Source organism: Ammospiza caudacuta, chromosome 10 (genome assembly GCF_027887145.1).
Source record: "Ammospiza caudacuta isolate bAmmCau1 chromosome 10, bAmmCau1.pri, whole genome shotgun sequence".
Classification (NCBI taxonomy): domain Eukaryota; kingdom Metazoa; phylum Chordata; class Aves; order Passeriformes; family Passerellidae; genus Ammospiza; species Ammospiza caudacuta.
The window spans coordinates 8,194,536-8,220,626 of record NC_080602.1 but is presented as its reverse complement, the minus strand read 5'-3'; the positions used below and the strand labels follow the sequence as shown (position 1 = coordinate 8,220,626).

At 41.7% G+C, this 26,091-nt stretch overlaps 1 protein-coding gene across 1 annotated transcript; it reads right to left on the bottom strand.

The window, feature by feature from the left end:
• Window positions 1–2,972: 2,972 nt before the first annotated feature.
• On the bottom strand, window positions 2,973–4,250 carry GCNT3 (glucosaminyl (N-acetyl) transferase 3, mucin type). Its single transcript, XM_058811587.1, has one exon. It carries the CDS (start codon window positions 4,248–4,250, stop codon window positions 2,973–2,975), a length of 1,278 nt encoding a protein of 425 aa, XP_058667570.1.
• Between the last annotated feature and the right edge of the window lie 21,841 nt (window positions 4,251–26,091).

Below are 26,091 nucleotides of genomic sequence, written 5' to 3'. Positions count from 1 at the left end.
ATTTCTAACATCCTTTGAGATCTCTGGAAAGCAAAGTTCTGTATTAGAGTTGAGTGGTGGTTTTTCCTGCCATTTCTAATGGCAGAGACATATCAGTGTTTTGATGTATGACTGCACTCATAAATATGACATTCCTAATGTCTTTGAAAGGGGATATGCTGAGAACATGCCTTTTGTCTTAGTTCACCTTAAGCATTTGGGAGTAGGCTCATTCTTTCAGAAGAAATTAGGTCGCTACTAAAAGAAGTGATTTGAAAATATATTTGCACAAGATAGCCTTTGTTTATGCAACCAAATCATCTGAGAGGAATTCTGGATAGTAACACCATTAGAAACAGGAAATTTCCTTTGGATCAAGCCAATTGGATGTTGAGGTTTACAAGTTGTTTGCCTCTGCAGGTAATAATGCTGAAACAGTCATTTTCATCCAAAGCAGTGATCTCTGAGCAGGAGAGCTGCCTAGGCTGTGTTAGATAACTGCTGTCCCTCCTACTGAGTCACCAAGCTGGCTTTATGGCATGCTGACTTCTCTTGATGTCTTCACATTCTGTGAGCAAACTCTTTCAACTCTGGATAAATGCTTAGATTCTCGTCTAACCAGGAAGGGCAAAGACTGCAGTGAGTAGCATTAAAAGATAAAATACTTTGACAAAAGGCTTACCATGGAACAGATTTGAAGAGGCACGTTGCACCCTCAGTGTAAATTCTTGTCTCTGTCTCTCCGTTTGTAACATTTTTGTGTCTGGCAACAAATGAAACACTGTTATTGCAGTGTGTGCCAGCAATACTTCATGTTTCTGAGAGAAGGAGCAGCTGAAGAAGTTAAACATATTTACAAAGTAAAGGGGATAAAAATTCCTGTTGACAGGTCTGTAAGTAACTTGTAAGTATGTCTCTTTCTCTACAGGTATATTTGCAAAATACTAGAGAATGCCCTCATTCAATAATCTTTCACTATTTCAAGCTGGGATTCCTTCCAGCCCCCCAAACACCCTTGTTCTTTAAAAAATAAATAATTTAGTTTTTACAAACATCCATTTCATGGCTGGATTTGGGTTTTATGCAATTTCTTAAAACTTAATAGGTATGGGGATTTTTTTATCTCCAGGAATATGCACATTTTCCCTCCATTTTGTAAGGGAAAAAGACAACACTTTGCCATAGCTGGAAACATGGTGACCCTTCTCTGCCTGCTTCAGTCCAGAAACCTGAATGTATTGCAACCCCCCAATGAACCCCTTGGCACTAGTTTGCCATTTTGAACTAACATGTATTCATTTAAAGTAAGCAAAAGAGTTCTAAGAAGCAAAATCAGGTTAGGCAGCAGTGGTTTGATGCAGTCTTCTATGGTGGGAGACTGGAGTTCTTACCCTAAGTCACCAGAGAAGTTCTGTTTGTTCTAAAAGACTGTTCTAGACATGGAGATAATTTCTGTTTAATGTTGAATTTGCTGCTGAAACCATTTCAAAAACTTGTATGTTACCATCAGGTTAGCATAAAGCTTTAATCTCTTTAGCAAATGCCTGCTTACATAAGTTAGAAACAGCTGCCCCCTGGATCCATAATTCTATTCATTTGCTCTTTTTTCTTAAACAAATGCCCAATGATACAGTGGGTATTTATGTTTGAGACCTTTTCTTCCCCGTACCTGCTGTTGTTGTCTGTGAAATCACCATGGCATTTAAAAAATCACTATTTTACAACCAAGTTCACTTTAAAATGTCTAACAAAATTGCAATGACACCTTTTCCAGTCAGTTACTTCATCTTCTCATCCTATTTAAATCAATGTTTCAAAGATTTGTGTGACTGCAGTCATAACTTCATCGAAATGTAGCCTGGTGTTGTGGGATTGCTTCAGGTGTTCTTTGTGTAATGCTAATTCTCCGCTGTAGACCTTAAATTTGTAAAGGTGAGCGTTTACTTACAAGAAAGTTACTTGAATAGATTTTTTAAAAAAATAAAGAGAAGGGCATTAATCTCTTAGCATTACAGGTAGTGAAAAGGTGTTGGATCCATGGAAAGTGGTAAGCTTTAATATGAGAAGGTGAGAAAAACAGAAGTTTGCAAATCTTCCTTTCAGCTATTAGAAACTTAAAAAAACAATGTATTAAGTGATTGGTTTGTCCATTGTCCATTACTGGATGTGGTAATCACCGTATTGAAATATCACCAAAATATCTCTTTTTGGGGGGGGGTTGGGGGGACTGGGAAGAGAGATGTGGATTTTAGAAAATGTAGGTTTGCATACCATTGTGTGCATCCCTCTGCCTGTGTTTCAGGCAGAGAAATGGATGCACAAAGGGTTTAACTGGTTTAATGCTGCCTGGTTTTCTGCCAGGAGCACAAACCATTCTCCTCAGAGAACGTAGAACACCGAAGCGCTATGGATTTTACTATCTTGGATTTTATTGAAGGTTGGCTTTTAACGATTAACGAGTTTTGATAGAGTCAAAGTTTGAAGTGAGGCAAAAGTAGCAGCCAGATGTTCAGCTGAGCAGCGCTGAACGGGCGGCGGCTGCCGGGTGCTCTGTGGAAAAGCAAATTAATCATTGTTTCGGCTCTGCCCCTAGCCGGACCTGGGGGCACCGTGGCTGGGGCTGCCCGTGTGCAGGCGGCAGCCCGGGGCTGCCTTTGCCGATGGGCTCGGGAAGGGGCTGCGCAACGCCCCGCCCGCCTCCTCCGGCGGCTCCGGGCGAGAGCGGGGACCCCGCGGGACGGGAGCCGAGCGGGACGGGGCTGAGCCTCCCCTCCCGCCCTTCCACCGGCCCTTCCACCGGCCCTTCCCTCCGCCGGGCCACCCCGTCCGTCTGTCCGTTCGTCCGACCCGCGGCGGGGCTTCTCCTCGGGGCCGCGCCCAGGCGTGGGCCCCTCAGGGCCCGGGGGATCCTCTCCCGCCGTCCCCGAGGCGCCGTCGGCTGGAGTCGCCCACGGAAGGCAGCAGTCGCTGGCCAGAGTCTCCGCGGCTCCCCCTCAGAGCCCCCGGCCGTACAGGGCCTTGTGGCGTAGGTACTCCTCGAGACACTGGACGGCCGCATCGTCCACCTCGGGGTCGAACTTGTTGGCCAGGAGGTGGTGTTGCTGCAGCATCCAGGGCACGTCGCCCACCCCGTAGATGCAGATGGAGCGCTGGTGGCGGCCGGTGCAGGGCGGGTAGGGCGCGCCCTTGCTCATGTCGCCCTCCAGGTACTCCCACTTGACCAGGCGGGGAAGGGCGTTCATGTCCGAGAGCTGGAACTTATCGCTGAGGGGCGTACTCCCCGGCACGCCCGGCATGCGGTTCAGGGTGGCCCACACGTGCTCGTCAGGGCTGTAGCTGTCCTTGGACCACTCGAGGAACTTTCGTGCGGTGGGGTTTTCGAAGATGTACCGCACGAAGTCCCGTGTGACGGCGGTGTAGGCGCTGCCCGTGAACATGGGGTAGCTGTGGGGTGGGGGCAGTTTCTTCTGGGAAGTGCGAGAGATGGTCTCCCTCACCTCGTGGTGATACTCCCAGCGCTGCTTCTTGGCGGCCGAGGGCCTCTCGGACTCCATGGCGTTCTGGCCCTGCAGCAGCTGCAGCGCCCGGACTATCTCGGCGTTGGTCTTGATGGGGAAGTCGGTGCCGCAGGTGTTGATGAGGTAGCGCCATGGCACAGGGCTCTGCAGGAGGTCCTGCATGCAGTTGAGGTCGGCCTGTACCCGGGACCAGGAGGCATAGACCACGCTTTCCAGGCGGCTGGCCACGAAGACATTGGGGAAGCAGGCAGCAATGGCCCTCACGGCCTCCTGGAAGGCGGCCGGGGATTTGCTGTCTACGTGGACGCAGTAAACGTTCTGGGGCGCGTAGACGGACCGCAGGAGCCGCTCAAACATGTCGATTTTATGGTGGATGATCATGGAGTAGGCGATGGGGAACTCCTCCTCCTCCTGGCTGAGCGGGAACTCGATGTAGCGCCGGGTCTCCTTGAAGGCTCTGCAGTCCCTCGTGATGTTCAGGTACTCGCCGGGCGTCGGTGAAGCCCTTCTGTTCGCCACTTCCAGGTTGCTGAGCTGCGCCTCCCGGATGGCCGTCTGGTCCCCGCGTACGACCCCCGAGCAGTTGATGCTGCGGCTGGGCGAGAGCTCCAGCGCCCGGTAGAGCTGCGGGCGCTCGGCGGGGCCGGGGCGGGCGGTGCCGCGCAGCGCCAGGACGGCGGCGAGCAGCGCCAGCGGCCCGAGCAGCAGCGCCCAGCGCCGCCGCGCCGCCGGGGCCCGCTGCCACCACGGCATCCCGCTCCGGGGCTGCCCTGCCCTGAGGGAGCCGGGCACCCGCTGCCTCCGGGAGGTGGGGAAGCAGTGCCGGGCGATCCCGGTGTGACCGCAGGTGAACAACAGTCCCCTCCCTCCCCGTGGCGTGGCTCTCTTGGGTTTTATCAGCACTGGGGGTGGTTCTATATCTTCTGGGTCTGTTTAAAAGATGATATTTCACCTTACCCCTGTCCAGCAAGTAACACAAGGAAAATTCCTCTGGAATTCGACCCTCTGTAATGCACTTTTAAAAAAGATTTACTAGAGTATCTTGGTGTCTAACCTGCTTTTCCAGTGTTCTGATTGATAGGGAGGATGTGTGCTAATATCTTTACGAAAACTTCAGTGGGAGAAGGTGTGGGTGTTATTGGCTCTACTAACTTCAAGCGGCAGGTTTGTTACAAGTCCAGACAGTTTGACTCCTGAAACAGACAAGGGTCTGCGCAACCTGAACTTCTGTGCTATAAGTGAGGTGTCAGAGACATGTAGATATCCAGGTTTATAGGTAATAGGTAACCTAAACCCATGGTGAATCAGCCTGCTGCCTCTCCCCAGAGTTATTTGGATTATTTGGATTAGTTATGTGAGAAATACCTAACCCTGCACGAGGCCTGTAAAATTAGTTTGTAGGTCCACACCTAAAAGTACTTGGGGCTGGCTCTGATCTTCCTTTAATTTTTGGTTATGTAATAAAGTATTATTAAGCAAAATTAGTGATAGTGTCACTGGCTGCTATTTAAGCAAAATTTTTCCTAGATATACTTTGTATGTAATTTTCTGTCAAGTACACATCTTTTAGTAAGATATAGTATCCTCTTGTGAAACACTGTATTCCACTTTTTTAATTTGTGTTCACATGAGGAATGTTATTTGTGTTAGTAGTAATGGCTCTTTTCAAAAGAACTGTTCTTTTTAAAATCAGTATTTCCTTTGAACTATGTCAGAAATGGAGAATAAATTACATTTTCATCTTCTTGGCTGCTCAGATTTTTTTTTAAACTGTCTCTGCTGGTATTGTGATACTTATCTAAAACTCATGGGATTGTGTTTGGCTTATAGTTTTGAGATTTATAGTTTTAAAATTACCAATAAACATTTGGAAAATTTCATGATAGCTTTCTCATTATGAATCTTCCGACACCAGAAGGTCAGTGCTCTTTTTATATGGAGTATTTGGCACATACTCCAGAGTGGGAAAGTGAACAAAGCAAAGATGGGAAGTGAACAAGGAAGTATTGAGGTTTCAAAAAAATAAACTTTATGCAAATATAAGTATATTGTATATGTACACTTTATCAGTAAAACTTTAACGTGATGAACCTTGTGCAGGTTCTGCTTTTTAAAACTTGTAACTGTCTGATTACAGACTTCCCCTTCTGTTTGCTTCCATTTATTTTCAACTGAGTTATGTGTCAAAGTCCTGTACTGTCTAACAGTTCAAACTGTCTTTACAAGCTGCTGAGATTGCATGCCCACAAGCAGAGTCTTGGGTCAGTTTGATGACAAGATAGAGGTCAAGTTCATCTTTGAAGAAACTGTTGGATGTTAATTTTCCTTTCAGAGTTCTACTTCATTGCTGGTTTGTGAAAAATGGTTTGAAAGCACTACATGCAGTATCTCTAAACCTGATTCAGAAAGGACATGAAAAGGTACCAGTAAAAAGCAGTAAGTAAAATACCAAGCCACAATATTTTTTGTAGCATGCGTACCAGTTCCTGTTATTTACTGAGCACTGCCTAATGCTATTCATCTTACAGCTGCAGACTCATTGCTTTGCTCTTTCTCGACCTCTGGTGCACTTTTACTGAAGTCAGACCATTTCTGCTTTGATCCAAGACAAAATTGCTGGACTGAAGAGCACAAGTGAGTGTGGCTTAGAAAAAAGCCAAAGCAGACAATCGTAATTGACATACAGTCTATGGGGTAGTATTGGCCCCTTGAAATTTTACACAACAGCTGAACACTGCTCATAAGGTATAACGAGTTTCCTCACTTACATTTTGTATAATAAAGCAAAATAGGGACAAGCCTTTACTCACCTTATACAGATTGCTGAAGAAACAGACAAATACATAGGATGATGCTGGTAGAGATATTTAAAAGAATTTCCTTTAAACCACTCTTAAGACTGGCAGCGTTTCTGACTGTGGTGGCCAGCACTGTGAGCTGGACTGTGTCCTGGGGGAAGAAAACCTGTTTTTTTCTTGAAGGACATAACACAAAGAAAACACAGTGATACTGGGGATCATAAATGCATTAGCTCATGCTGCATTGTTTCTACAAAAGGGTTGCTTCATACATCATGGGAAGTAAAAACAAAACAGAAAACAAAACTCTTTTAGACAGATGATAGAGGAGGTCAGGTCTGCAGAAATAAAGAACCAAAAAGAATGGATCTAACTTTGTGCATTTCCCACAATGAAAACCCCATTATAACTGTCCTATTGAAGAGGTTATTTCTTAAGAGATAAGGAACTTCCTGAAATTGACACAAATGTTACTGAGAAAGGTTTTTGTCTTTTACCCTTAAAAGCATGTTAGTTTTATTTCTTGCCTTGTTTTCAGCTGTCTAAATAGTATTCTGAACTTCAGGTGTTTCTGTGCTGTGGTAGAACTTTTATCAATTTATCACTGTTCTGTACAGTTTGATTTGGTCACAAGTAGAGAATCTGCCACAGTACACAGACACATGCACAGAGTGATGGCTGACACACAGATCATGTCCAAAGCCTCTGTATCATGGAGATTGTTGCTTTCATGTCTCTGTGGCTGCCCAGAAATATTTGAATATGTTTAGACCTACAGCTGGTCTGGTTGCCTGAAAGGGGCACAGTTTGTGGTGATTGGGAGTGGGGCCCAGCCTCATCCCCATGGGCACAGCTGTGAGCAGCACTGCCAGCAATGAGCCAGGGAGTGCCCAGGGGCGCTGAGCAGCCACCAAAGGGAGCAGAGGGCACACAGGGACAGTGCATCAACATCAGGGGTGTAAGGGTTGGGCAGAAGAGCACATGCTTACAGCCTTCTGAAGTGACATGCTGTTACTCTGTATGGGCAGATGCTTGAAGCCTTCCAATGTTACTCTGTATGGGCTGAAGCTCTCTGGAATTGTGTGGGGATGCTGTGTATTGTGGCCCTCTCAACTGCTGGTGACAGGTGCTGGTGACATGTGCTGTGACAGTTGCCTTGAATGTCCCACAGCTGGCTAAATATACTTCAGACTGGGACTTTATCCAGTTGCTGAATAGTTATTGCTGAGTTCACTAAATTTTCCTTCAATGCTTGAAGTTCACACAGAGCACTCCTTACCTTCACAGTCATAGAATGCATTACAAGGGAAGGACAGGGAATCAATGGGGGAAAGGTGATTGTCTTCTGGAACTGTTGTTGTGGGCTATTCAGTTCTGTCTGAAGTTCTTGCCATGTGCTGCCCTTGTTCTGGCTGCAATCCTGTAAAGAAACCCAAGTATTTCATAATAGTTTGAGCGCCCTACTTTTTCTGCCATACATTCACAATTCAATATGTAATTACTTTTTAGGGGAGAATGCTGTTGTGGGGAGTGTAATACCATTTTTTTCTTTATTTCAGATGATCTATTTGCTTCATATTTTCATCCTTTAAAATTCCCTTATACACTTGACACTTCTGTTTCCTATACAAAGCTAGAAGGAACACTAGCTGCGCTTATGTCAGAGAAAATCCTGAAGGTTTTTACTGCTTATTGTTTCATTCTTTTCATGCTTATAACATGTCTCTACAGCTTGTCTGTCTGTGATGTTTTCACACTGCTGTAAACTCTCTCCAGGGATAAAGTCTGCAACAGCAAAAAAGAAGCTTTCTGTACAGCAGCTAAACAGCTGAGGTCTAGAACCACTGAGGTATTTGAGCATCCCACCTCCAAGTAGTCACTGCCTCAGTATGTGGATCTGTATTCTGGAACAGTTCTGTGCTGCATCTGTGGTGCTGATGCAGCAGACAGCAATTGCATCTTTCTTTGGGCACCTATGACGTGCTGGTGTGTCCTGCCCTGCAGAGGGGGCCAAAGAAGGACATGGGTTTTGAGGAGCATTTACTGTCCAAAGACTAAAATGTTGATTCAGCTGACTGAAGGTCATGCTCCTCAGTGTGTGCAAATGAGCATGACTGAGCTTATCTTTGTGAACAAAGACGGTTATGGTGTGGTGCTAGGTGTCAGTAAATCAAAGATTGGCATATGTATTTCTACTTACTATTCTTACTAAAAAATATACAACACAAAACCCCCCAAAACAAGCTGAAAACCCCAATAGCTTCTAACCTTCTGGCATGCATTTTCTGCCTATAAAATGATGCCATTCTCCATGGTTTTGGCACTTGTTTTAGGCAAATAGTGTGTTTTGAAGGAGTACCAAAATGTAGGTCTATGGTAAAACACCTTAATTACAAATTTAACAGTGGGAAGGGGAGTAGTAGTTTAGTCTTATAAAGACATAGCACTGGCATGTCCCTCTCTTCATGTTATTTTCAGTCCGAGATTTGGATGAAGTATTTTTTTCTACTTCTTCTGTGTTTCAGCAGTGAGGGTGTTAGAAGTCCAGTTTATGTAACAGTGACAATAAATCTGAGTGGGAGTGTGTGAATTGAAGCACTCTTTCTCACTGAAATCAGATGGAGAGGAAGAAGAGAAGTGTATTTTTGTTTTACTTCAAACAGATAATTTCATAGTTTTTACCTGAACCTTTGGGCTCAACTTTGCTCTGATATTACCTAAAAATGTGCAGTGTCTTAACTTCTCTTGTTGGAATAGCCCATATACCTGAATGAGAGTGTTTCAGTGATTTGCTGGTCTTTAGATTACTTCAGTATTGTCTAATGCTGCTGTTGTGAATAGCTGTTTCCAGGACATTTTACCCACCTTTTTAAAGCAATTTTGCTGTTGTCACAAGTAGCTATTAATCACTTCATCTCTGGACTCTGTTGGCAATTGAAAGTCATAAAGCAAATGTCTTTATGATTATGAAATAAAAATGACTGATTATTTGCATCTCTAGGTATTAGGCAACTTGCAGAAGAGTGACATGGTACTATAAAATATATTTTCGGTAATTTTTCTCAGTCACAACCAAGATGAAATTTTGTGGGTTGTTTCAGAGAAAAACCTCTGGAATTGTCACCAAAACCATACCAGACTCCTGAGGTGTATATGTAAAAATGGATAGGCTAGAAAGATTTTGCCAAATGCTAGTGCATAAAAAATTAGAATGTTTGCAAAAATGTGTATTTGACTAATTGTGGAACACTTATTGGACAATAAAGACTGGATTCAACCAAGCTAGTAAGTTGGAGCTGCTCTTCCCTCCCATCTTCTCCAGGCAAACTTACAAAAAACAAAGCTAAAAAAAGAATGCCAAGAAAACTACCACCCTTTGCAAGGGTATATTTCAGCAAACAATAGATTCCATACTGAAACAAGGTGTTCTTTAAGAGCACTAATGTTCCTTTATTTCAGGAAGGTTATGGTCCATGATCTCCTGCAAACTATTTGGAAATGATACAGCAAAAAGGGCTACACTGTTCCACATTTAAAATGGTGAGATCCCAGCATGGATGTGTAAATCCTGACTGATACTGTGGCAGGATGCCCTGTGCTGTGCCAGTGTGGGACAGAGATCCTGGAATACAGATGGCATTGTCCACCTGCTGCTGACACAAGGTGTTATCTACCATTGCTAAAGCTAAGGGCAGGAGGAAATGCAGAGTATTGGCAATCAACTGCTTGGTGGTTTGTTTCCTTTTTAAAAGATTACCTCCGTAACAGGTGCGGTGAGCTGAAAACTGGGTTAGGAAAATTCTTGTTTGAAACAAGGTACTAAAAACCCAGAAAAAATGCTAAATACTTGGTAGTCCATAGAGTTTTCTAAGTAAGACTGAACAAATTATTATCTTTTCTAGGATGATGGCAGAAGTCCATTTTTCTTTCCTTCCTCCATAAGAGGATTGATTTAAATTGCTTGTCCAATATTTTGGTTTCCAGCTGTGTTTGGAGCTTCCATTAATGATTAATTTGGGATTATCTTCAGGCCATCAATTTTGTACAGTACTAATACTTTGTGTGTGCTTAAAGCTGCCACTGGGGTGAAAAGCATTCTAGACGGAGTGCCAAGTTTCAGCTGCAGATGTAAATAATACCTGCAAAGTGCACAAGTCCCACTTTGCAACTCCAGCATTTTTAGTGCAAGGTGAGTAAAGCTGAAGGGAGGATACAGGTCTTCAGGAAATGAAAAAAAAAACCAACTGAAAAACAACCAAACCCAAGCAACTCTTTGCTTTCAAGTCACCTAAAAAAGAATACTTGAAGCATGTCATACTTGTAAAAAGCAATTCCTCTGTATTTCAGAGTCATCTCAGCATTGTTTGCTTTTCTTTTCAACTTCAGAATCCATGAAAAATTGCCAGAGTGCAGTGCTGGACTCTGAAACCCTCATCACCAACTGAATGGCCTAACAGTGGGACTAAATTAGACAAGCACTTGAAGCAGATATAGCCTTGCCAAATTACTGGGTGTATCAGCAACACCTTCTGTCTGACAGCTGACCGAGGATCTGGCAAATCCAGTATATTGCAGGATCTGCCTCTAATACTGTTCCGCTCTCACCTTGTGTTCCTAACGAAACTGAAGTTAATTTACAGCTCAGGGAACTGGCTACATTCCATTGACTAGGCCTGTTGTTCAACTCTGGGTGAAGAGTTCAACTGTATTTCAAATTCTTCTATTGTTTCCAGCAGATGATTCAAATAATGAGCGTGAGACATTCTGCCAGTAACTAATTCTGAACTTCAAGTTAATTATGTTTATATTGTGTAAATATAAAGATAATATGCCTCTTCTGAGCAGTCTCCTGTGTGATACTTGATAGAATTACACTCTTTTATGGTGAAAAGCTTTATGTGTCTTATTAGTTAAATGTCAACTAATGACTAATTTATGTTTCTTTATAGCTTGTCAATGGTTTCCAGTGAGGAGCTGAGCAGTATCGACACCAAGGCATTGTGAGGGAGAGCTTTCATCCATAGTAACAAATCCTGGTCTGTCTCCCAGTGAATGTTGGGACTAGACACTGCCTTTGACACTGAAGGTATGTATAGCACATTGCCTGTTACCTTTTGCATATTCTTGAGGAGTTTCCCTCAGCTAGAAATTACTGTTTCCTATATACACATACTCCCAACTGTCCAAATCCCTATCTTACTGAGACACAGAATGTGAGTTTTAATGGGAATATATAGGTTAGTGCTACTGGAAGCAAAAAGAAAAGGAAGTTGTTTTTCTCAAGAGGAAAAATGAATAAAACATGACTAAAATAATCACCAAGACCAGTACTGCTGGTTAGAAAGAAAGAACAATTTTGTGTTAAAACTCTCGTCAAACATTACAGGTTCTGTGTGGTTTCATTTGGTTTGTGCAGTACTGTTTTTGAATCAAATCACAAAGTAATGGTGATAAAGTTAACTTTATCTTTTTAAGTTAAAAACTATTGTTTGCTGTATACAAACATGTATGTTGTTCCAACAATATCAGCTGTCTTTTCTCCTGTAGATTTTAAATTAATTTTATGAAATGAACAAAGTTGTTTTTGTCACCTTGCAGAATCATAAAGTACTACAAAATGAGTTTTATGTTTTTGAAATATGTGAATACAGTGTTCTTGGGCAAGTGCCTGCTTAGTAATGCAAGAATAACTCAATGTCTCCTTCCTAAAGAACACCAGGGCTTTTAGCTCAGCACTAGAATACAACTTCTAGATTTTTTTTTATTTAAAGAAAAACTCCTTTTCAGATTATTTTTTTAGCCATGCTGTCTGAACTTGCTTTATCCTAGTTAATGACATAAATTTTGGTCATGCCATCTTTCAATTAACCTACACAGTTTGCAGAATTTAATACTTTGAGAAAAGGTGCAGTTTGAATAGAATCTGGGCATATATTTCAGTGTTCTTTCAGCACTATTACTTTAATAATAGAAAAGTAATAGTGCTTTTAAAGAAAAGAAATAATGTAAGCAAAAAGAGGAGAGACTGTTCCTGCTTCAGAGAAGACAAGGATGTTCAGAGTGCTAGCCTGGGAATAAGATTCATTTTCATTTTTAGACTTCGCTTTGGTGAAAAGCAATGTAATGTGAATTTTTGATCTTCATTTTTGTACTCTTTTTGTGGAAGTGATGTTCCATGTCTCGCAGGGTTTTTCCTAAGTTAAATATTTTCTTTATGTAATCTCTTCTACAGTATGAGGTGCCATGTGAGTACATAAGCCTTAATAATAAAGCTCATCTTCCTCATTTAGATTGGCATTTTAGCTCATGAATGTTCTTGGACACCCAGAGGGATCAAGTCTGCAAATATATAAAATCTGCTGAAAAATGTGCACTTAGTGTCTTCCCTGACTAGGACCTATGAACTTTATCAGAGCACTGGATATACAATACATGCTTTGGAAATCTGCCTCCTACAGAACCTGGTGTCGTGTCTATTGCACAATCATAGAATTGTTCAGCTTGGAAAAGGCCTTTGAGACCACTAGGTCCAGCTGTCAGCCCAGCACTGCTCAGTCCACCACTAAACCATGTCCAAAAGTGCCACATCTCACTTTTACTGTACACATTTGGTCTTTTATCTCCAGGGCTGGTCACTCAACCACTTTCCTGGGGAGCCTGTTCTTGTGCTTGACAACACTTTTGGTTGTCACAGTCGAAACCTCCCCTGATGCAGCCTGGGACCATTTCCTCTTCTTGTATGGCTTGTCACAGTTCTTTTCAGCCTTGTACAAAGCTGGCATGGAAATTGTGTCTTGTCTTCAGTGTTTCCTTGCTTGCTTTTGTGACAGCTGCACCTTAGCCAGCAGATTTCTCAAGAGCAGCTTATCTGTCAGATTTTGTTTTCCCCTGCTGTCTTGTGTTTGTTCTCAGGATGGGAGGATCCAGGAAAAGCATAAGTGCCACAGCCTGGCCTCTATTTGCTTTAATGTGCTGTATGCAATTCCTTGTGGGTTGACCTGGAGTTTGTCATGCAATGCTCTCTGACACAGCTTCTCTAAGGTTGCAAGGCTGGGTCACACCTGTATCCCTGCTGCTGTCCAGAATGGCCACAACCATCACCCTGTGGTGGAGAAATTAAGCTAAAATTCTGTCACTTGGAGGCTGATAATGAAATTAACAGCCTGGCTTCAGAAGAGTCATGCTCACAGGGCAACCAAGGTGACATTCCCACAGCAGATTTTGGGGCTAGCTGATGCTGGGATTCTGAGTGGGCTGGAGGCCCTGTTCCTTGTTTCCCTTCAACCTGTCCCCTGCTCTGCCCGTCTGCAGCAGCATTGGAACGAAGAGGATGGAGGCCAAATTTGCAACCAAGTGCAAGAGCTTTGTTAGGAAAGGAAAAGGAAGGGAATAGAACAGGATTCTTACCATTTAGATGTGAGGAGTCTTACAAAGGACAGATCTTGCTGAAATAGCTTCATCCTCCAGAGGAAGTGGAGTGGGCTGAGCTAGGGAGTTGCCCTAGGCAGTGCCCTGAGATGGAGATATTGAAGGTGGCACTTCAATAGCCATATAACCAATGGGTAGTTGCATTTGTGGGGATTTAAGTTTAGACTTGGCCTGGCAAAATACCTGTCTTAGCAAACCCTCCAGTGTAAACATGATTTTTTTTTCAAAAAAATTCCTGTCTTAGCAAACCCTCCAGTGTAAACATAATTTTTTTCCAGCATGGAAATATGTGGTTAGGTCAGCTCTCCCTATGGCACTTAAGGAGGTGGCATTTCAGGATGAGCTGCTCTCAGTACAGACCAGCAGCTCTGCTGGTGTGGTGATACTGGCCTTTCACAGTGCCACAGACCACATGGTGTGCTGGGAAGTGCCTTGTAGTGCAGATGTGCCCTCATTATTGATTTGTGGCTTCTGCTCATCCTCAGGTGAAAAGATTTTCTTCTGCTTCCTGTGGGAATAGTATCAACCCAAAGAGGCTACATCACTGTTCAAGCTATTTAGTTACTATATAGCTGCCTTATTCCATTGTATGCAGAATTTATATGGTGTATGAGAACAAATTTGACTGTAACTGGATTATTGCTCTTCATTTTCTTCCATCAATAATCATATTTTTTGATTATTGTGGGACTTCCACTCTATCTCTCAACAGCTCTGTTCATGTTTGTTTTTAAATTGTTGGCATATTTACTACACAATTCTGTTCAGTGCAGTGCAAGGGGAAAAGGGCATACTTGGTATCCCTTCTGGGCACTTGGATTCCTGGTAAATCATGTCGTACTTTTCTAACACTGTCAGTTCAGTTTCTGTTTGCCAATCTGGCAGAGTTACAGACTTGATGACTGATTTTGTGGGGTTTTGTTTAGAATAGTAAAAGGCTTGACAGCTAAATGTATAGTACATATCCAAGAAATGTTCCTTCCTATAATGAAAGTCACAAGTCCTGTCATCTCCTGGGGAAATTTTATCCCATGAAGTATTCAGAGTGAGAAGAATCTTCTCAGTTATCTTGGTTTTCAGGTATTAGTTGTTAATGTATTAGTCACCATCTCCCTGTAGGGGTGTGTTACTCAGCAGGTTTTTGTTTGGTTTTGGGGGGTTTTTAGGTTTACCTGGTGGGTAGCCATGGCTGGGTGGAGCTTTCTTTCCCGTGCAATGAAGGCGTGTGCTTTCCGTGTGTTATCTCACATGCCTGAATAATTAAATATTTCTCTTTGACGTCTACTGCCTGATAGAAAATTTACCTTGTCTACATGACTTACTCCCAGTGTTACCTATCCAACACTTCCTTATTCTCATAGGCTTCAATGTATATTATGCAAAACTTTGGTTATAATCCCATTCCTGATGATCATTAAAAAAATATTTCTTGGAATAGTGCACACATTAGGTTTCTAGTTCTGCTGGTCATGAACAAAGTAAGCTCACGTCGTCCTATGCGGTGCATCTAGAACTGGAGAAGACATTTTGCTCTATATATCAGTGTAGGGGGATAGAATATATATAAGAAAATAAAGGTAGTGTAGAAATAATCTTACCCCTAAGGAGTTGCAGCTGGGCCAATTATCAAAGCTTAGGAACAGGCCTGCCTTTAACAGGCCACAGCTGAAGCAATGAGAAGAAGATGCTATAAAAGAGTGGGGTGGCTGCTTGAGAGGGGAATTGGAGTCAGCTGGCTCCTTTGTGAAGGGGAAAGAGTCAGGGCTCTGAGGAGCTGCCCACGAGAAACACTAAGAAGGTTTGGAACTTTTGTGGTAAGGAGACAACAGCATGGAACCCCTGCAGTAAGATGATAACATATCACTTTAACTTAATTTGTAATGAATGGTTCCTGGTACTCTTGTTAAATGTTTAACCAAAATTGCTAAAATAAAAATCCAGTCATTCTTCACCACTAGTAAAGGCATCATATATATACTAAAATACTTCACTGTTTTGGAACATGGCGTTATTTAAAAGTGTATTTTTTCTTCTCAGCATCCCTCTGAGGTTGGAAGTGCTAACAAACAATCCATGAACTTATGTCCAGTGAGAACCGAGGTGCAATGAGGTTGAGACCAGTTTTTTGGGTTTGCTGAGTTAGTCTGTCCAGCAGAGGAAGGAGCTGAATTTGCCTTTTCTCGAGATCAAGAGCAGCATTCTGTCCACTCTGATCTGCAGTGGTCGGTCACTTCCCTCCTCCCAGAGCTCCCAGGCCCAGAGCCTTAAGGAGGTCACAGCCATTCAGTGACCAGTTTTCCCTCAGACGACCAAATCCTTCCTCCTCTTTGAAAGAAATACCAAAGAAGGGAGCGAGTTATTGCCTCTGGGGCCAAAGTCAGCAATTTTGCCGAATACAAATCACAGAAGCTCTGTTTGCTTGGCAGTGCTATGTTGTCTCTGGCTGTGGCTGGGGCAGGGAAGAGGCAGGGGACTAGATGTGCATTTATGAATTATTTAAACTCTTGCACCATCTAGTGGTACCTTTTCAAAAAAGCCTCTCAATTACCTAAGATAAAAGCAGATAATCTGTTTAGCTTTCTATTTTAGATGCCAACTGCATGTATAATTAAAAGCAAGTAGCTGTGTAAAAGTGAATATTAAGCATCATCTCTCCCCTAAGAGGCCTGATGTTATATTCCTTAGCATGTTTTTACATGTTTCTTGCAGATAACTGCTTGGTTTATTGTCTTAAGCAAAATGCTCTTAGTTGCAGAAGAGTTAGCTTTCAGAGAAGAGAAACCAAGAGCACCTTGTGTACAAAATAATATTTCTTTTTAGTTCAAAAAGGCCAAATGTTCTCTTTCAAAGTATGACTTTTAAGAGAAGCTGTACTGGTACTCTGAAGAGTAAGAATATCCCCTGTATAGAAAGAGCAGTGACAGTGGCACTGAATATTTTTTCCATGTAAAATTGCTGATGTGCCTCACATCTGCTCTGGGAAGATTCTAAGGAACAGTCAGCCATGAGGAATCAATACATTATCTAGCTCCTGCCACTCAGGCAATCAGCTTAGATATTGTGAGCTTTTTAAAGAACAAAACAAAACCCACCCTGAATTTCTTGTATTATTTCTAGTTTTTTAGCCTGTAGGCTGCAGTCGTTTCACACTTTCAAGCTTTTCTCAGGATGCAGGGGAGTGGAAATGTTTTATTTTAAAATTAATGCTGAGTCTCAGACATGATTCCAGTAGCAGACTCTAAGCAAAGCACTAAAAATAGTGAGAGTCATGATAAAATTGCAAGAGCAGGAAGTGTTGCCTCTGAGAGGAGTGGGGAGGAATCTCAATTTGCATGCATTCATTAACTTGGTGACTGAAGTTAAGCTGCTTTTTCTAGGGTGCTGCTTCTTTCTTGCTGTAAGAATTTTAAAAACTTCACAAACCAACTCCTGGCTGAATGCTCTAAGGTAGTTTGTACCTACTACAATAACATGCTATTTACATTATCATAGATACAGCACATAAATCAGTTTATTTATAATTTCCTAGACAGCTTTGATTTTGTAGATAGACTGAAGCTGTGTGCATGCTTAATTTTTTTTGGATAAAATATCATGGGTGCTAATCTCTGGTTAGTGGTAATTATCTGCAGCACGCTGGAAAAATAATTACATAGTGGGCACAATGAACTCACTGGAACTGGCGATTGTGCTGCTTGATCTCCATTGTAATACTTATGGCTTCAAAAGATGCTGCATTAGTACTTCTGCACAGAGATAAATCTGTATCTGGCAAGGTTCTGCTTACATGCAGCTATTTATGCTCACACTCTTTTAATTATAATTTAAATATAAAAACTTTGTAATTGCTGCCAGGTGTAATGCAAATCAAGTGCATTACATCTCACTTTGAAGGAAGGAGGCCACAGGGCAGCTCGTAATTCTACAAAAGAGCGTGAAAGGAGGAATGAAAACAAACGTGATGGGCAGCTTGCTCTGGGGATTTGTTCTGTCCAGGGTCCTTAGACAGACTAAGGACTGAGCCAGGTCCTTTCTAGCTGTGAATTGCAATGGTTTATGGTACCTTCTCTCTCAGGTGGTATGAATCTAACAATCATACCTTAGAAAGGAAATACCCTTGAAAGTGGGAATGGCTGCTGCCAAGCTTGTGATACTTGGTACTGAAGGAAAAATGTCCCATCTTTACATTAGCACTGGATGTTTAGCAAATGCAGAACGACAGTTTTCTGGTTTTAATCAATAGAAACTTCTGCTCCTGAACAAACCCAGAATTTAAGCTTTTGAATAGTGATTTGTGTGGTATCTGTAGGAAGGTAGGTAAGTTTTCTCACTGTATTTTAGTTGTAAACAGGGAAAGCATATTTACCTCTGTCCAGTGTAATACACGACATTTTGATTTTACTGTATCACACTTTAAATGTGGTCCCCACCAATACTTCAGTAGCCTTTTTAAAATTCAGTTTAATTTGTTACAGTTTTCTTTTGTGCTCTCATTTTGCTCAGCGATTCCACACTTCTGTTGACTCGTTTGTGGTTGTACATAAAATGCTATAAATTGTATTAAATTTCACTAAGATTCTGACATTGCAATATGAAATAGGCCATTGTGTCAGTAATGGAATTTTCCTGTTTGCTATATTTTATTCTTTCCTAGACAGTAGTGCAGTGATATGTGGTAATGTTTTCAAGGGAGAAACTTTTCCTGCAGGTCCATCCTTGTGTTAGTGCACTGGGAAATTATGAAGCAAATAATAATCACAGTCCTTTCTGCATATCAGAAGTAGTTTGTGGAAATGCTCTATTATATATTGCTGAATAGATTGGTTATACCTGATTTTTTATTATGTGTATTTGAGTGAAATACCAACAAGGCCAAAATGAAATCTAACAACCAACCACTTTCTAAATCTCAAAGTAATCCACAAGTATAGCGTCAACATTATCTTCAGCGTTCTTGAGCAATTATTAACTTACATAAGCAGCTGATAAAATTGTCCATGCTTCCCTTTTCATTCCTCTTGGTACTATCTTGGAATTTGAATGTTTAAATTATATCATTTCATGTTATTTGAGTGTTTAAACAGATGAAAGTCCCATGGTAGTCTGGAAAAATGTCTAGTTGTTGTAGTTTTAAAGCAATTATTGGAAATAAAACAGTGCCTCTCTCCTAACATGATGTCCCGTTTTAGTAAAGTTCAACTCCTGATATAAGTAATGTCAGGCATCATAAATATCTAAGCAGGCCTTCTCTTTACATTTCTTTGGAGGAACTCAGATACTCTGCACATTTCTTTATTTTGAGAGCTTTTAAACAATCTCTCTTCCAACTCTGAAGTAACATTGACTAAATTCATCAGCTGGCCAGTGGCATCCTTGATCCTGAAACAGCACAACAATCTATCTTCAGTAGACTCTCAGCTACCTAAATGCTTTGAGGGAGTAACCAAAATTGTAGATGTGCTTTCCCAGGGATTTCAGGGCAGGGAGCAATGGAACTAGAGTTGCAAATACTTCTGACATTATTTGAGGATTAACATTATTAATATTATGAATTCTTATTTAGTTCTTAGGAATCAAGTCATCATAACAGTAAGATGCTGTTATTGAGTGCAGAAATGAAGCAAAGATTTAGTATAACCATGGTTTTGCTTTTAGAAATGCCCAACATTGCCTATAATTTTCTTGTCCTTTGTATCTGCCGTTTTCAGAGTTAAATGTGTGCTTTTACTTGTGATGGCAATCCCATAGCAACACCATCTGTTTATTCAAATTGATGTTTCCTTACAAGTGAAATGTGGTAGTTAAATATAACTTGACAATTACCTGACATTTTCAGAATTTAGTTGTTTTTCATTGCTGCATAGTAAAAAAGCAAAACTGGAATTAATTTGGTTTTCAGACACTAACTGTATTGTAAATAGTATTTCACCAAACCAGATACCCCAATTTTCTGTGAAGAAATGCTCTTATCTCTCACATTCACCCATGACTTGCTTAGTGTAGGTGGCTGTATATCCAGATAATTGAGTAAGGACTGAGAGTGGGAAGTATAAATTCATAAATGTCAAAGTGCCTAGACCGGCTTTGGTTAGCTTTGGGAAACACATACCACAGCCTAGTATGTCACAGACTCAGTGTGACCCTCTCACGTTTGTTTGGGTGAATGAGAGCTGTGTTCATGTTACAGTTGTAGCTTTGCCCATTTGTAGGTGTAAGTTCACAAATGTCAAGGAATATCAATCAGCATGAGAGTAAATTTTTAGATCGCACCACTTCTTAAATTAGAGCTGTGCATAGGAGTTGGTTTAGCACTACTAGTCCTGAAAGAGGTACCATAATTTCTAGGAACTTTGTGGTTTACTTTTTTGTTTGAGTTTTTTTTCCCCTCTTTAAGAATACTGTGTATTTCAGAGGCCTGCTTGCACAGAGTTCCAATCCCTGTGTTTCAGTATCCAAACCCAATTTAAGTTGGAGGCAGCTGCAGATGCTTAATAGAAATGTGTAATAGAAATATCTGTCCAAGCAGAGCTCCAGTCTCTGCCAAAGCACATGGTAAGATAAACTGGTATAACATTTAAATTATTAATGAACAAACAATGTGGTATGGTCACCTAGAATAAATGACTTAAGAGCCTTAATCCTAGCCACAAGTGCAGTTACTCTGTTCGAGCAGGAAAGTAAAAATATCACAAATATCAAGCCTCTTCAGTCTTATTTGAATGTCTGTTTTGGTTCAGTTTAGTGCACTACTCAAAATGGAAATGTGGCCGTTCTCATTTCTACAGACTTGTAGGGAAGAAAGCAAAAGGAAAGAGAAAACAGGGTAATTCTATCTTAAATCCTACTACTCTGTGGCAAGCAGAGTGGCATTACTGAGAGCTGTTCCTGCCTCTGTTCCTTCTGTTGAAGCTTTAGAGACACTATAAATTGTTAAAGGCTGCTATCACAACAGCACAAGCGCTGCCAGTGACAGCCAGTGGGGCTTTCCTGCTTGTCCTACTTAGTCTTAGCTACATGGGGAGAGCAGGGGACAAGGCTGAAATGAAACTGTACAACTTCAGCTCATCAACATGAAAGGAAAGGAGATTAAAATGAAATAAGAGGCATGAGTCATCAAATTGACATGCACCACTGGATTTAGCAGTCAGTATTGGTAGGGTTTCTGTAGGAAGACCTGGGGTATTTTTGGCTGTTGCTGTCAATAGCTGCCAGAAGAGTTAGACTGAGCAAACTGAGATAAGAAGGAAGACTGTAATACAGAAGGGAAGTTTTAAAAAGCAGCATATCTGCTTAATTAATTGCAGCCTACTTATATATTCATTAACTGCTATTATGAGTCAATCTTTCTTTGCTTCAGATTTCCATTCTGAAGGTAGAAGCTAAAGAGCAAAGCAACTGTTCTCCAGCCACTTCCCAATACCATTTTACATTTCGTGTCACATTTTTATACCTCTCATTTAAATAATAAAGTATAATTTTGAGAAAAATTTCCTAAGGGAGAAACAAGACTGGTGTTTATACAGGAAGACTGTGCTATAGCTGAGATTCATGCAGTCATAATCTGAGAGTGCTTTTAAATAAGCAACTATCTATTTATTAGCAACATTATTAGAACTAGAATTGGGGGGAGGGGAATAACACTGTCAAACCTGTAAACTTTTAAGTTGAGAAATGGATTTACTCCTCCCCCCTATCCCCAATGTTGAAATAGTTTACTCTAAGTCTTGGGGTTTTTGTTTTGTTTTGTTTTTTTTGCTACTTCAAGCTACTTTTAAAAAAAGAAAATACATTTAGAAATGTAGAAATTCTATCATGGCTTGCCTCAGATCGAGTTAGAAGTTCTAACACAGGCTTTTCACACGAAATAAGGAAAAGACCATTTTAACAACTTGCTTTGGATAAAGTTCTCTTCCATCTACTTTTCTTCAAATACAGTTTTACTTGCCATTGTTACTCTCTTACAAAATGTGCTTAAGCAACTAGCATAGTATCCCTGAAAGTTCTATATAATAGTCACAAGCTGGTTACCTTTTAAAATATTTTAATATTTTTCTTCAACACCAGTAGCATTTGCTGCTGCTAGGTTCCCTCACAGTGTTTTCAGCTGAGCCATGCTTAGAGATTACACAGGACTTTTCCTGCCTTGTTGGAGCAGCATGTGCCTGAAGCAATCCAAACTGACAGAACACCTTTCTTCCTTACTTCTCCTTTATGGGAGTCCTTAATCCTGGCAGAGAGCTGTAATTCTGATAAGTCATTCTCAAAGCCCTAGTAACTATCCTTGGGGAACATAAAATGTCCCGGATGGTGCTGCTTTAGAGAGCTGAATCTTACCCCACATAATAGTGGGAGAAAGCACACAACCAATGCAAGAGTCTGTTTCTTTTTGCTGCTTTCTTATGCAGAAGCAGGTAGATGTCTTCCCTTTATGGCCCAGTACAGTTTCCTCCCATTGCACAGCCCTACAAAATGGCCTCTGCTCCCTTCAGAAGTGCATGTTTGTGATGACTGTGGTCCTGGTCAAGGCAGCTGTTACAGTGAGACCCTCCCCAGTCAGAGCATTTCCTCAGGTCTCTTCAGTGAAGTCCTCCTGAATTATTTTTCACTAAGTACAAGCAGGGCTGGTGGCAGCCAGCACAAGTCCAGCCCTGCAGCCTGTGGGAGAGGAAGAATTTCCCTGCTGTGATTGCCACTGGGAAATACCTTTGGCACACTTTGGGCTGAAATGTTCCGTTTCTGTGAGGGGCCTCACGGTGCACCCCTAGAACGTTATCGGAAAAAGGAGATTGAAGACTGCTGCCTCAAAAGTATTGACTAGAGACCTTCCTTAAGGATGGCCTGCAAAGTCGGGATTACTTAATCACAGAATTGAAGATGTAGCAAATTGTGGAATTGTTCCATAGGTGACAGTAAATCTCGGAAATGCTAGATTGAGCCTGTGATCAGGCTGCAGCTCTGGTAAGCTTGGGTTGGATTTGTAGTGGTAAAGAGCTAGGGGAAGAACTTGACAGTGCCAAATTCAAGTTATTGCAAAGACCCAACAAAGACTTCTCAGGTCAAGAGACCTGGGTGGCCCCCACTCCAGGGGCAAATGGAGCAACATAAACAGCAGAAAACTATCTTCTAGAAAGAGTAGACAGTATGCTATTGCTGACGAGGTAAGTGAAAATAAAAGCAATTTACTGTCCGGAAATTTGCCATTTGTTTGTATTAATATCTCAGTAAAGAGGCTGAAGAGACCTTAAAGTGCTACCTGTCCAAAGCAGAGCTGCCAGTATACATCTGAAGGCTGTATTTTCTTTTTATTATTATTTTAATTTGCAGCTAAGAAATAAAAACAGAAAAGGAATGAGGGGGAATTCTGATTTAAAATGAGTTCCAGGCAGCTCAATTCCTTTGGCTTCAGCTGAATTCTTTTTTCTGGAATGTTTACAAGGAGTTTTGTGTTATTGTATATCTTTCCTCTTGGTGATGCTTATAACAAAATTTACCTTGAAGCAGTTGTTTTGAAATCTGATCGGAATTGCCTGCTATTGGCAGGGTTTTGTCTCTCTAATGGTTATATACATGGGTCTAATTATCTGCTTTTAAACATTTTGGTGGGGTAGCTTTATGATTTCTCCTATTTTTCTTTAGCTTAAAAACCAAGAGGTGGCCACCTTTGCTGATAACAGGGAATAGGATAAATGTGTTTTATTGAAATTTTAAGACCACTGATTCACTTGGAAAAATGTTGGAGTTGTTCTTCTTGTACCTGGACTTTGGCTTCTGTACAGTTCTTGCAAAATGAGTGCCTTTGGTTTAACAGTAGGTTTATTGCGCATATACATATGTAGATGAATGAGGTTTCTTTTCTATTTCTACCTTTACCACAGTAAAAAAGAAGGAAATTGCAGATCTTTTAAAGCATAATGCTCACCTCAGTATGATCTGTAAGGGTTTTTTGCACACAGTGCAAGCGTAGGCCTGCTGAAGTAACTGTTTGTCTTTCCACAATTTGAATACCTCACTGGCAAGTTGTGTCTAAAAATACAAAAATACCATAAATTGCTGGAATTAATTCATTATTAGGCTCTATTTCAGATTGGAATAGTGATGAAAGGAACTATTATCTAAATTCTATTCCTTCATGATTTACTGCAGAGAACAAACTCCCTGCAGGGACATTGCACTTGCTTCTGCTTTATGGGCATAAGACACACAGCAAATGGCAGTGGCCCATAGGAGGCTCACAGGGGATCTGCTAAAGATAATTACTGCATCTGTTTTCCCAAATTCATCCGTGGTACTAAACTAGCTGATGATTCTCTTTTGCTTGATAATTGTGAGGAAGGTTTTTTGACTAATGAAAGATTCAGTCTTCCTCATTCAGACAGGTAAATTCAGGTTACATTGAGAAATGCAATGTGGATAGCAGGAAACAGATTGCTGTGAAATACTGTTTCTTCCTAATGAATTGCCCTGAAAGAAGGCTTATAAAATGTGGAGTTAGGAGTGCTGACCCCTGTGAGTGCACAGGGAGCTTCTAGAGAAACAGTGCAGCTGCCATACCTGGGAGGTTGATTTTTTTATATGAGGAGCTGTATTAGCTCATGGGTATTAGGTGAATACTGTTTCACTGACTCTTAAAAACTTTCATTTAATGAGTCAGAAACAATTCAATGCAAATCTGATTTCTCCCTTGCTCTTTTTCTAACTGTCAAAATGGAGGAGGAGGAAAATTTTATAAAACACTTCTTGCTTTAAGAGTAGAATTTCAGATAAGTTACATAATGTCCATGAAAACTGAGAGTGAAATGTACTACTTTGACCTTTACTGTCATCTGATAAGTGTGTTACAGCCATTTCAATTTTGTCTTCTTAGTATCATTAAATTCTAGAGAACTAAGTCTAGTCAATTAAGATTTACCCACTACTTTATCTAAGTTTAAAATGTGGTTTTGAAAAAGCTTTTGATGTTTTAATACTGAATGTATTTTCAGAACAAAGAAAGCTCAGAGCTCTGTTTCCTATCCCAAAGAATATATTCTTTACGCCTCTCTTTCTTAAGAGTACATTCTCTTGGATATCTGTCTTAAGCTACTCCTCCTTTTGTAAATAACATCTGGGTTTGAATCTATCTTGACCACGGCATTCCTGACAGTGAGTGTCAGTTTGTAGAGTCACAGCCTCTCTGGAGCTGGAGGCACCCACAGGGATCACTGGGGCGCAGTCACAGCCTCTCTGGAGCTGGAGGCACCCACAGGGATCACTGGGGCGCAGTCACAGCCTCTCTGGAGCTGGAGGCACCCACAGGGATCACTGGGGCGCAGTCACAGCCTCTCTGGAGCTGGAGGGCCCCACAGGGATCGCTGGGGCGCAGTCACAGCCTCTCTGGAGCTGGAGGCACCCACAGGGATCACTGGGGCGCAGTCACAGCCTCTCTGGAGCTGGAGGCACCCACAGGGATCACTGGGGCGCAGTCACAGCCTCTCTGGAGCTGGAGGGCCCCACAGGAATCACTGAGGGCAGCTCCTGGCTCTGCTCGGAGCCCCCCTGTGCCGAGATCCTCGGGCTCTGTGGGGCTGCTGCTCTCATCACTGCCCTGGGGAGCTGCTCCAGGGCCCAGCACCTCCTGGGGCAAGGACCTTTCCCTAATGCCCAACCTACACCTGCCTGACCCAGCTTCAGGCCCTTTGCTCAGAGCAGAGGTCGGTGCTGTCCCTGCGCTCCTGGCGTGGCCTCCTCAGACCTTCCACCACCTTTGCAGCCTCCTTTGGACACTCTCAGATAGCTTAATGTCTTTCTTATGCCCTGGTACCCAAAGCTGCTCACAGGACTCAAGGTGAGGCTGCATGAGTCAGAACAGACAGCTATCATTTGGAAATATTTTGGATTGGGAAGGAAGGGAGTTGTATTTAAGCCCTTTTCCCAAACCTGAAGTTACTTATAAACTTCATAGGAATAACTACCAATGAAAATTTCTAATTTCGTGATTTTGTGCAAGAAATAAAAAGCCTGGGTGTAAACACATGCTTTAGTTGCCTGGTAATTTTAATATAAAATAACAATGTATTATGGTAAATTTAACATTAGAATTTGATCAGCAAGCTGGACTAGCTACCCTCCTTCCAACCTAGATTTTTCTGTCACTTCTAGAACATTATCTGTGAGCTGACATGAGTAAAAGGGACTAAGGATGACTGAAGCAGTTATTTATATTTATGTCCAGTTAGGTTTTAATTTTAGTGTGACTTCTGGAATTTGTTTTAGAGGCAGGAGAATGGAGAATCAATACAAGTCAACTCTAGGGAGTGTTTGAGTAGGTTTTGGATGATCATTTTAACAAAGATGGTTCACCTAAGCCAAACAACTCTCTTAGTTAGGGG